At 44.4% G+C, this 12,310-nt stretch overlaps 1 protein-coding gene across 2 annotated transcripts in view; it reads right to left on the bottom strand.

Moving 5' to 3' along the window:
- The window catches only part of FUT8 (fucosyltransferase 8), a 142,587-nt gene that overhangs the window by 63,528 nt on the left and 66,749 nt on the right, over positions 1-12,310 (bottom strand). For both annotated transcript variants that reach the window (XM_089521673.1, XM_089521675.1), the window contains one exon: positions 9,464-9,578. In XM_089521673.1, the coding sequence (XP_089377799.1) occupies positions 9,464-9,578 (115 nt within the window). The remainder of the gene's footprint in view (positions 1-9,463; positions 9,579-12,310) is intronic.

The raw sequence follows: 12,310 nt of genomic DNA, 5'->3' as shown, positions 1-12,310 counted from the left end.
AAAGCCCTGGAGGCTAGGGAGGGAGGGACGAGAGAAATAACCAGGTTTGGCAGCGCTTTAACTTATTTCTGGTTCAAGGCTATAGGATTCTGAGAGTTAGAGTATGTTCTGGGGTCCAGATATCAAGGCTTGGCTCTTTTCTGGCTCATGGCTATGGGATTCTGGGAGTTAGAGTATGTTCTGGGGTCCAGATATCAAGGCTTGGCTCTTTTCTGGCTCATGGCTATGGGATTCTGGGAGTTAGAGTATGTTCTGGGGTCCAGATATCAAGGCTTGACTCTTTTCTGGCCTCCTTTTATAGGACACATCCTATATTTCAGACTTCTACCCAGAAGGAGCCGCTGGAGGAGCAGAGGATCTAAGGTGGCGGCAGCAGCGGCAGCTCCCGCAGAGGACTTCCGAAGCCTCTGGAGGATCGGAGGATCCCCAGCGGTGGTGGCGACGGCGAGGAGTAAGGGGCCGGCTCTTTTCCTTGGCCCGGCCAGCTCTGGAGCCGCTTCTCCACTGCCTTTTGGAAGAAAAATGGTGGCAAGAGCCCAGCTGCCGCAGATCCTCTCTCAGGCCTCCAGAGAGGCCCCCTCCAGCCGGCGCGAATGCCGGCTGGCTGGGAGAGGACCCAGCAAGGACCCCAGAGACAGGGAGGTGGCTATGCCATTCGCCTGTGTCTGGGATAAAAATCCGGCACATAAAGCAGACTTAAAGAGTCGACTTATATGCTGGAAAATACGGTATATTGTTTTTTATTAATGTTTTTGGCTTTTAGTTGGTTGTGTTCTTCATTTTTGAACATCCTACATTTTGTCCTACATTTTGCCATACGTCATATCCTACATTTTTCTTACATTTTGAGGGGCTACCGGGGGGGTGGGGGGGGCACCAAAATATTTCTCGCCTAGGGTGGCCAAATATCTAGAGCCGGCCCTGGCATAAGGTGAGCTTGTACCTGTTCAGTTAAACCTTTTGATGCCTTGAGAATCCTTGGGGAGAACTTATTGGGTCAAGGCTCTTTGTTTGTGTGAGTTGGGAGGAGGTTTGCTTGTGAGTTTGTAAGTGTTCCATTGTTCTTTTGTGTGTAGGCCTGGGTCCTTTTCCTGAGCACCTGATCTTAGGGTGACAAGGGATCTGCTGAGAGGAACTGAGTCAGATACTTGAAGCTCATCTAACAGGCAAGGCCAATACATGTTCTACATTGGTGTTTAGCAGGAGAGTTTATCAAAGAAGGTCTGGAGTTCTGTTTCATTGCCTACTTAAGACCACTGAATATGAATGGTGAGGGAGCTGCAGCAATCACTTGAAACAGTTGTAGTATGTTTCTGTTCTTGCTGGAGGATGTGGGTAACTATGCATGAAGCAAGTGCAAGTTGTTTGCCCTGCTGGAAGAGAAGATACAGCAATATCAGGCCTATATATCTATTCTTCAGCATCTTACGGAGCTTGAGGTTTTTTTGGACACAGTGGAGCAGACTTCCTGGATGAGGAACACACAAGGAATGTCTCCAAGGAAGAGATCAGTTCCCAAACACAAAAGATAGACATTTGGAGGAATGTGAAACAAAGAAACAGACGGGTCAGGAATCAGTCTGTGAGTCTGGAGCTATAGAATCAATTTAAAGCTCTCTCCATTATCAGTGATGTTGAGGGACAGTAACAAGGGCAACAGTGTCAGTCCTCTGAGAATATGCAGCTGACTTTGGAAGTTTCAGCGCATGGAATGTCTCCTAACAATCCTCAGAAGAGATGTGTGTGGGTGGTAGGGATCTTGCTTGCTGACGAGAAAAGAAAAATTGATTTGCTTTTTTCAAGAGGTGTCAGCAGAGCAAAAATCTGCGATATAACAGAGTTGACAGGATTCATCAAACTCACTGACTGTTATCCCTTTCCTTTGGTACACAAGAGAACCAATGACACTGCAAGGTATAGCTTTCATGACATTATAAGGGATTATGAGGTTATGGATAGAAAGCTGAAGGACCTTCATGTCATTTTGTCTTGTCATTTTGTCTCTTCTTCTGCTTGAAGGACACAGCCCAGGAAGGGAGAGAAGAATAGTGGAAGTGAAAAACTGGCTCCCCAGATGGTGCCAACAGGAATGATTTGGCTTCCTGGACCATGGTCTGCAGTTTCATGAAAATGGACTTCAGGCAAGTATGTTAATGTATATTTAAGGTAAAAATGTTCAGATGTGACAATGTCTGCAGAAGTCTAAATTGGCTACAATTGTAGGCCAGAAGCCTGAGCCACAGACACAGTTCAAGGTCAAATGAACAAGACTAAATATAAATATGATATGTCTTCAGTCTGAACAAGGATTGGTTTCTATGTTGCATAGCAACTTGTACAAGAAGGAGGCTGGCCTAGTAGTCACATCGTGGGAATGTTGTACATAAGAAAACAAACACTGTCCTAGTGAATTCTGGGAGTTTGGAGTCTGAGAGTTGAAGATAGTGTGGTGTGACAGTAAGAGTTTTTGTATTGTAGTAACTAGCTCGTGTTATTTGGAAACAAAGAAATAACGCCCTCTAAGGATTGAACAGCTGGAGTCTGATTCTTTAATTAAACAGCTGTTTCACTAGGCATTGTTCCAGCAAGCTGCAAAGCCTGTTTGGAGTTTTTGCATTGATCCTGAGTTGCAGATGAACTGGCATCTTCATCCAGTTGGCACCAGACCGGGACCACGGGCAAGGTTCATCACCCAAAATATCAACCTCACAGAAGTTGGCAGGAAGGCTTTTGCCAAGAGTCTCACAAACCTGATCAGAAGGGCTTTAAATGCGGGAGAGGGAAACAGTTTTCTTGAGGGCAGAAGTTCATCAAGTGCTAGAAATAATACCCTGGAAGTTATAGAGAGAACTGGGCAAATAGGAGGAAAACCCACCCATGGAAAGAAAAAGAAAAAAACTTCAGTAAGCAGCTTGGGGAAATGATCCATGTCTCTACACTAATGTATGGGAAATAAAAATAAATATATAAACATGGACTTTTAACACATACCAAATATGATATAATAGGCATCACTATTTGATTTACTTCATTTCATTTACTTCTTTTTTTTACTTCTTTGAAACCTGTGGGATGAGTCTTATGACTGGAATGTAGTGATAGAGTGGCATAATCTATTTCAGAGAGCAAGACCAAGCAGGAAAGGAGGAGGAATAACATTAATATGTCAAAGATGTTTACATCTGTGAAGAGATCCGTAATTTAAGGCCAGGTTGAGAACATCTGGATAAAAATTAAGGGGGAGAAAAAGAAATCATGATGCCATTGTGAGGGTTTACAACAGACATCTAAACCAGACTAAGGAATTGGATGATATTTCTTCAAAGTCAAACTCTACCAAGAATATAAGGTCCAACAAATTCCTCACTTATCTTGCAGACAATTGTCCAGAAGGCAGAAGAGGCAACAGGGAGATTAGCTCTCTCTCCCACCAACTGTTTGTTAGCTCTGACTGTGAAGGAAGGCTGAGGGATAAGACACACAAACACAGAAGAGTGCATGTGCAGGGACTCAAACAGGAGCAGTTTAAAGATCTCTGGCTATGAGGAAAGGGTGGGCACTTCTTTTAAGACCTTTATAAGCAGTATTAACTTATTGCCCTGTATGTAAGTCAACCCATGATTTTGGAGTCCATTTTGGGACATAAATTTCTTGACTTATTGTTGAGTATATATGGTAGGTGAAGATGGCTATTCTAAACAAATTCTAGTATCCAAGGACAGACTAACTACATCCAAAAGTATTAAAAGAACTGGGAGAAGTAATTTCAGAACCATTGGCAATAATCTTTGAGAACTCTTTGACAACAGGACAAGTCCCTGCCAACAGGAGGAGGGCAAATGTTGTCCCCATTTTCAAAGGTGGGGGGGTAAAAGAAGACAACCCAGTCAGCCCAACATCCATACCAGGAAAGATTCTAGAGCAGATCATTAAACAGTTTGTAAGCATTTATAAAGGAATGGTATAATCACTAAAAGTCAACATTGGTTTCTCAAAAACAAGTCATGCCGGACGAATCCTATCTCATGTTTGAGAATTACAACTTAGGATGATGAAGGGAATGCTGTGGATATAGCATATCTTGATTTTAGTAAGGCATCTGACAAGTTCCCCTATGGTACTCTTTCACAAAAGCTAAAATGTGAGCTACACAAGGCTACTATTAGGTGAATTTATAACTGGTTGACTGACCAAACCCATGGGATGTTCACCAATACTCTCTTCATCCTAGAGAAAAGTAACTAGTGGGGTGCAGCTGGATTCTGTCCTGCGCCCAATGCTATTCAACATCTTTATTAGTGACTACGATGATGGAATAGAGGGCATGCTTATCTAATTTGATGCCATATTAGGAGAGTTGAGAGTTGGTTTGAGAGTTGGACTGTGACTCTGGGGAGCAGGGCTTGAATACTGGTTCAGGCATGAAGATTCACTGGGTGACCTTGGGCAAGCTACACTCTCTCAGTCTCGAAGGATGGCAGTGGCAAACCCCTCTGAAAAAACCTGCCAAGAAAACCCTTTGATAGGTTCATGAGCCCAAAAAACAACTTGAAGGCACACAACACACAGATAATATATCAGACAACAGGATCAGAATTCAAAATAGTCTTAACAGGTTAGAAAGCTGGGCCAAAACTAACAAAATTAATTTCAACAGGGATAAAGTTAAGGTACTACACTGAGGCAGAAAAAAACGAAATCCATAGATATAGTATGGGTGACACCTGAGTTGACAAGTTTATGTGAAAGGCATCTAGGAGTCCTAGTAGATCACAAGCTGAATGAGTTAACAGTTTGATGCGGCAGCTAAAAAGCCAATGCGATACTAGCCTGCATGAATAGAAGCTAAATGCTATCAAGGGAAGTAACAGTACCTCTCTATTCTTCTTTGGTTCGACCTCATCTGTAATACTGTGTCCAGTTCTGGGCATCACAATTCAAGAAGGATAATAACAAGATGGTATGTCTCCAGGGGTGGGTGGCCAAAATGATAAAAAGTCAGAAAACCATGCCTTATGAGGAGTGCCTTAGGGAGCTGGGTATGTTTAGCCTGGACATGAGAAGGTTAAGAAGTGACATGGCAGCCTTGTTCAAATATTTGAAATGGTTTTATATGGAAGATGGAGGAAGCTTGTTTTTTGCTGCTTAAGAGACTAAGAACATGGAGCAACCGATTAAAACTACAGCAAAAGAAAGTCCACTTAAACATTAGGAAAAACTTTTTGACGGCAAGAGCTTTTAAACAGTGGAATACACTGCCTAAGAGGGTGGTGGAGTCTCCTTCTTTGGAGGTTTTCAACCAGAGGCTGGATGGATATTTGTCAGGACTGTTTTGATTGTGTATTCCTGCATGGCAGGGAGTTGGAATGGATGGCCCTGGGGTCTTTTCCAACTCTCTCATTATTTTTCTTTATCTCACATTTCAAAACTGCCAAACCTCTCTCCTCATATCCCACACTCATCCCTTCCATAATAAATAATAAATAAATAATAATAATAAATAATAAAACTTTTATTTATATACCGCCCTTCCATTGATCAGGGCGGTGAACAACATAATAAAACAATACATACATTATACAAATTAAAAACAACTTCAAAACCCCCCGGTCAGCCATCCATCTTGCCGTCAACATAGAGAGGGAGGCCATCAAGGACTTCACTCGGGGAATGCAGTTCGAAATAGAAGGGTTTTTAAGTCCCTTCTAAACTGAGCCAGGGAGGTGGCCGAGCGGAGCTCTGTGGGCAGTGTGTTCCAAAGGGTCGGGGCAACGATGGAATACGTCCTCCTCGTTGTAGAGGACAGTTTAGCCCCAGGAACCCTAAGTAGTTGCTGCCCAGTAGTTCTGAGGGTGCGGGGCGGAATGTATGGGGAGAGGCGGTCCTTCAGGTATCCTGGGCCCAAGCCATGTAGGGCTTTATAGGTAATCACCAACACCTTGTACTGTGCCCGGAAGCGAATAGGCAGCCAGTGCAGATCTTTGAGTACCGGTGTAATATGGCTGGTCCTGGAAGTGCCAGTGACCAGCCTGGCCGCCATATTCTGTACCAACTGTAGCTTCCGGGTATGATACAAGGGTTGCCCCATGTAGAGCGCATTGCAGAAGTCCAATCTAGAGGTTACCAGAGCATGTACCACCGTTTCAAGGTCCCTCTGGGCCAGGTATGGGCGCAGCTGGCGAATAACCCGAAGCTGATAACAGGTGTTCTTGACCGTCGCATTCACCTGAGATGTAAGGTGAAGCGACGAATCAAGAAGCACCCCCAGACTGCGCACGGAGTCCTTCACAGGAAGCGTGATCCCGTTCAGGACAGGTGGAACCACCGCCATTCCTGGACCAGGGGAACCTATCACGAGTACCTCCGTTTTCTCTGGATTCAGGCTGAGTCGGTTTTTCCTCATCCAGCCCATTACTGACTCCAGGCATGCCACGAGAGGAGAGACGCCATCCTCGGTCACTGCATCAGTCGGAGACATAGAGAAGACTATTTGGGTGTCATCAGCGTACTGATAACCCCGCGCCCCATGTCTCCGGATGATCTCTCCCAGCGGTTTTATGTAAATGTTAAATAGCATGGGAGACAGAATGGCTCCTTGAGGGACCCCAGTTGTGAGGGCCCACTTATCGGAGCACACGTCTCCCAGCTGCACCATCTGGAACCTCCCAGAGAGGTAGGACCAGAACCACTGGAGCGCAGTGCCCCCGATTCCCACCTCCACCAGGCGTTCCAGAAGGATACCATGGTCTATGGTATCGAAAGCCGCTGAGATGTCCAAGAGCACCAACAGGGACACGCTTCCCCTGTCGATGCCCAGACAGAGATCATCGACCAAGGCGACCATGGCCGTCTCAACCCCGTAACCCGCCCGAAAGCCAGTTTGAAATGGGTCCAAATAATCCGTTTCATCCAAGACCGACTGAAGCTAGATTGCAACCGCCCTCTCGATCACCTTCCCCAGAAATGGCAGCAGCGAGACTGGCCGATAATTATTGTATACCAGGGGGTCGAGGGAGGGCTTTTTTAATAAAGGTTTTACAATGGCCAATTTTAACTCCGATGGAAATTGCCCTTCCCTCAGGGATGTATTAATAATCCGGCGTAACAATAAAGTTACTGCCGGTCCCCCCTGCGCTGCTAACCATGAGGGACAAGGGTCGAGAGAGCAGGTTGTCTTCCGAACACTTCCGAGGATCTTGTCCACATTATCGGTACTTACCAACTCAAACTGATCCAGTTTAATGGAGTCCACGGAGGCTCTGGATGCCTCTACCCTAGGTTCTGCTCCAATGCCGGCGTTAAGACCTTCGCTTATCCGAGAGATTTTATCCGCGAAGAAGTTGTTAAATTGGTCACAGCAGGCCTTAGAAGGTTCAAGTATCTGGTTCGGGGCGGGAGGAAGCTGAGTTAGCTCCCTGACCACCCTGAACAACTCTGCTGGACGCGACTCCGCGGACGCGACACGAGCACCATAGAACGAATTCTTAGCTGCTCGTATCGCCTCTCCGTAGTCCTGCAAAAGGCGGTCTAGGAGAGTCTTGTCGGCTAAGCGTAGGTGTTTCCGCCAGTGGTGCTCTAGCCGTCGCAGGACCCGCTTCCTTGCCCGGAGCTCTTCCGTATACCAGGGCTTACGTTTGGAAGCGGGCCTGAGAGGGCGCTTGGGAGCGATGCTGTGTATAGCCCTAGAGAGACCGGTATTCCAGATACCAGTCAGGGCGTCAACAGAGTCGCCGTCACTTCCAACCATGTGTCCCTCTAAGGCTTCCTGGAACCTATTGGGTTCCATCAGCCTTCGAGGGTGGACCATCCTAATAGGTCCACCACCCCCGGGGGGGATCTGGGTAGAGGCCTTGATTTTTGCCTCCACGAGGAAATGATCCGTCCATGACAGGGGGGAAATATTAGTTATTTCCGCCCACGGATTTTCCGCATCCGAACAAAAGACCATGTCAAGTGTATTACCCGCAAAATGCGTTGGACCCGCAATCAGCTGGGACAGGTCCATGGCCGCCATGGTATCCATGAATTCCCGAGCCGCACCGGGTGGAACATAGCTGGCCGTGAGGGCGATATTGAAGTCACCCAGGACAAGTAGCCTGGGTGTCTCCAGCATCATCTCCGCGACCAGCTGTGTCAGCTCGTTAAGGGAGTCCGCTAGTGCACGGGGTGGTCGATACACCAACAGAATCCCTAGACTGTCCTTAGCCTTTAGGGTCAGGTAAATACACTCGATAAAGGACGTCTGTCGGATGTGGTTCCTGGTGAGAGACAAGGTGTTCCTATGTATCAAGGCCACACACCCCCCCCCCCTGCCCACCTAACCTGGGCTGGTCCTTCACCGAGAACCCAGCAGGAAGGGCCTGTGCCCACACAGCGTTCCCCTCAGGCCCAAGCCAGGTCTCGGTAATGCAAGCCAGGTCGCAATTGGTGTCCTCCAGCAAATCATGGAGGATGTGGGACTTGTTGTTAATCGACCTGGCATTGCACAGGAGCAGCGACAGGGTTTGTGGCATGGTTGGAGTGACCCTCAGGTCCCGTTGGTTGGGAGGGGAACAGGAAGGAGAGATAGATATGACGCATCGATCCCGCCTTCCTCTGTAATGCAAGTCCCTTCTCCCACCGCCATATCTCCCCTTGCCCAGCACTACCTCAATGGGAGCTCCGCTCCTGCCGATGTTATCCCCCTCCTCCCCAGCCCGCGCATCCCCCACGTCCATAGCCTCCTCCCCCCCTTTCCCAGCAATTGAGAGAGCAAAGGTGAGCCACCACCACATCCTGGTGATGAAGAGCACTGTTGAATCAACTAAATAACAATTAATTTCTATAGCTAAATAACAGGAAATGCATTTTAAGCATGCTCATTAAAATGATCTCACATAATGTTCAATTATGTATCAGGTTCCATATGGCACCATGCAAGCCGACATTCATACTCACAGTGGTAGAATTCAAAGACATAGCTGAGTTAGTCTGGAAAATCAGTATGCAAAGGGCTCTTGTAATATCTTTGAGATTAACTGAAAAAAAGAAGCTGGTAGCATGAGCTTTCCTAGACTTGAGTCTACTCCTTGCATCTGAGGAAGTAGACTCAAATCTATGAAGGCTCATGCTACCAGCTTCTTTCTTTCAGTTAATCTCAAAGATGATCTGTTTGTGTTCATACTCATAATAAGACTTTTCTTTCTCTCCTCACCAAAAAGACAAGCGACCCTCCAAAAGTAAATTTAGGGACTGTTTGTAAGAGGCTAATTTCTTCTTCCAGCATGTTTAGCAATCTACTGATGGTCTCACATAACTGGATATAACCTATTATATGAAATATGTTCATTATTTTATTCAGTATAGTTGCTGGATACATAGTTTCTAAAATCAGCTTCTGTTTTTTCACATTCACCCCATACTAGCTTAGATATTACTTTAATAGTTTTCCTTCTATATAACTAGTCTCTCTAAAGATTCTTACCTGAAGATAAGTTATTCTCCTCTGTACCAGATCTGTCAAATCTTTGGCTTCCTTTTCTCGCCAATCACCAGCTCCGTCTGTTTGACTGAGGTAGTACAGATCTGTCATTATTGACCTGTTTGTTTAAAAAAATTAAAAACAACAAAGAAATAATCAAAAGAAATAATGACAAAATGAAAACTATATTTTCAGAACTTACAAAGTTTGGAACATATCTTAAAAATATTTTTCTTCTGCACTGCCAGAGCCACCCACGTGTGTGTGTGTGTGTGTGTGTGTGTGTGTGCATTCCACCCATACTCAACATGTTCTCCAGTCTCTAATCCATATAAAAATGCAATATTCCAAGGGAGGGGGGGGAATCAGATCTACAGTCAGCCCTCTGTATCCAAAGATTCTTTATGCACAGATTCAAGCATCCATGGCATGAAAAGGGGGTCCTGGAATCAAACCCCAGTGGATACTAAGGGCCCACTAAACACTCTCCCTCCCTCCCCATCCACAAACACACATTTCTAAAGAGTTTACTTTTTCCCCCTAACAAAAGCAGTAATGAAGTAAATCCCTTGGCACAGACAGGCTGCCATAATAACCTTTACTAAATTGAGTCATTGCCACCAAACACTGAGAAGAAAAGATGCAAATATCTCAAAATAAGTTTGCTATATAGCCTCCCTGCTGTTCAATTTATTTTGAAACACTTTCAGTTTGCTAGTGCCAGACAAAGGTGTGGGTTAGAAATAGAGGGCAAATATTAGAGGAGTTGTCAAAATGTGAAAAATAGCCATATTTTCTCTTTATCCATAAACTGTCAAAATAGTTTGATTAACAGGTCAAGAATTTTAAATATCTAGAACAATATATACATTCAGAATCTCAACGTCCAAAGATTTAAGAGAAATTCATTTATTTCATCTTTCTCTAGTTTCCTTTGCAATGCATTATGCATAGTATGGCATTCTCAGAATATCCTGACAATAAATTTTGTTTTGTAATTCAAGAAAATATAGGTTCTTGGTAAACACTGCCAACACTTAAATGATCAGTTGGCTCAAACTAATTCAGTCTTGTTGAATTAGAAATAAACGAACTGGTGCACACTAATAAAATCAGGCTTAACCAATGCCAGACTTAACTAATGAAATTAGTTTGGCCTCTGCTACTAGGCAAATGGATTTGGAATCCTTGTTACCATCATGGCCAAACATTAACAGCTGTCCACAAGAAGAGTTTATTTGTTTGGGTGATCTTCTCTGATTATGTTACAACTGTGGTACCTCCAAGGGTGTTCCTGTTTGGGCTACTGGCAGAGAATGTCACTCCGGTTGTTGGGTAGGGACTTTCCAGCCCTTTTCTGCCTCTTTTTCTTAGGGTAAATAGTATCCTTATGGACCCACCTAACCTTATGGGACTTGTCTTGAAATGGGACAGCCTTGAGGTCAGCAGTACTGAGGCCCATCAGTAGTGATACCATGGTTGAGATAGAAGGTGCAGTACCATGATCAGTATGATCCTATCCACCAAGGAGGATAATGAGGAATCCAAAGGGTTTGCAGGCCAATCATATAGGTGCAAGGGGGATGACCAGACAGCTTGGTCAAGCAGAAACAGTTTGAGTCAAACTGCTCTAATCCCACACGTATTTGTGGTAACAGATTTTGCACATTTGAGAGTTATGGTCCTCACCAAGGCAAAGGAGGCATTTATTGTGGCCATGGGAGACTTTCTGGCAGTAAATGACATAGTTCTTGAAGAGTACCCAAGAGCCCATAGGCCTCTAAGAGATCAACAAATAGGAAGGAAGAAGAAAGCTGAATCTAAAGATTCTTCAGAGAGATGCTGCCACTAAGGATATGACAAACTGTGAAAATGGCACCAGCCAGAGGCACTTATAGAGAGAGGATAGGGCTTCCACAAAACTAAGCTTTCAAGATGTTTCTCTTTGCAGATGCCGATCCCATGTGTGATGCACAGATACCATGACAAAAAACATAGAGATGTTACATTGTTTAGTTGGCTTAATATTCTTAAAAGAGCTATAGGGAAAGATTGTTATTACTGTACTCTTTCATTTCATTTTTTTTTAAATTAGGACTTTTGCATTAGGAGAATCAATAATGACAGAAAGTTATAAAAATGTAATAATAAAAAGTAATAATAATGTGAGGAGATCAAAAAGCAAAATTAAAAAACAAAATTGTATTACAAAAATCTCCAAGTAACTCAAGGTTTTCTTGAATAAGAAACAAGAATCAAGACCCTTTAGTGTCAATAAGTAAAACACTTTCAGTAATCCAATTAGAATTAGAAACAGAGTTCAAAAGGATGGCATACTCAAGGAAGGAGCTAAACAGACGGTCCCAAAGGGGTAGTTTGAAGCTACGCCTGAGAAAGCCAGATTGGGATTGCAGCAACCACATGTCACAGCCCCAATCCGCCTTTTTGCCAGCCCAAAAAGAAGAGGCAAATAGCCACTCCTTTTTGCGCCAGTATAAAGCTGGCTTTTCTGCCCCACTGGCTTTCAGGTGCTCTGATGGCATGCAGCATGTAGATGCCACGTTTTTGGAGCACCTGGAAGCCACCCCAGGTGTGGGCAGCTGGGCAATGTGAAGGCAGCTTTAATGCAGCTTCAGAGCGTGCAGCGCTAAAACAGCAGCGTAAAAGGAGGGTCTGTTTTGCCCCAAAGTTTTCTAATTGAAAAATTAGTGAAAATATTTGCATTGTAGCTAAAGAAAGAGATCAAGAATATTAACCTAGTCCTAGCAGCTTCAATAAAGAAAATTGTGGAGGAGGAAAAAGGAAGACCAAAATACAACATATTTAAGAGTAACAAAAAAATAAAGTTCT

The sequence above is a fragment of the Sceloporus occidentalis genome, unplaced genomic scaffold (assembly GCF_023333645.1).
Source record: "Sceloporus occidentalis isolate IW3139 unplaced genomic scaffold, rSceOcc1.0.p SCAF_4, whole genome shotgun sequence".
NCBI classification, from domain to species: domain Eukaryota; kingdom Metazoa; phylum Chordata; class Lepidosauria; order Squamata; family Phrynosomatidae; genus Sceloporus; species Sceloporus occidentalis.
This window is presented reverse-complemented; position numbering and strand designations above follow the sequence as displayed.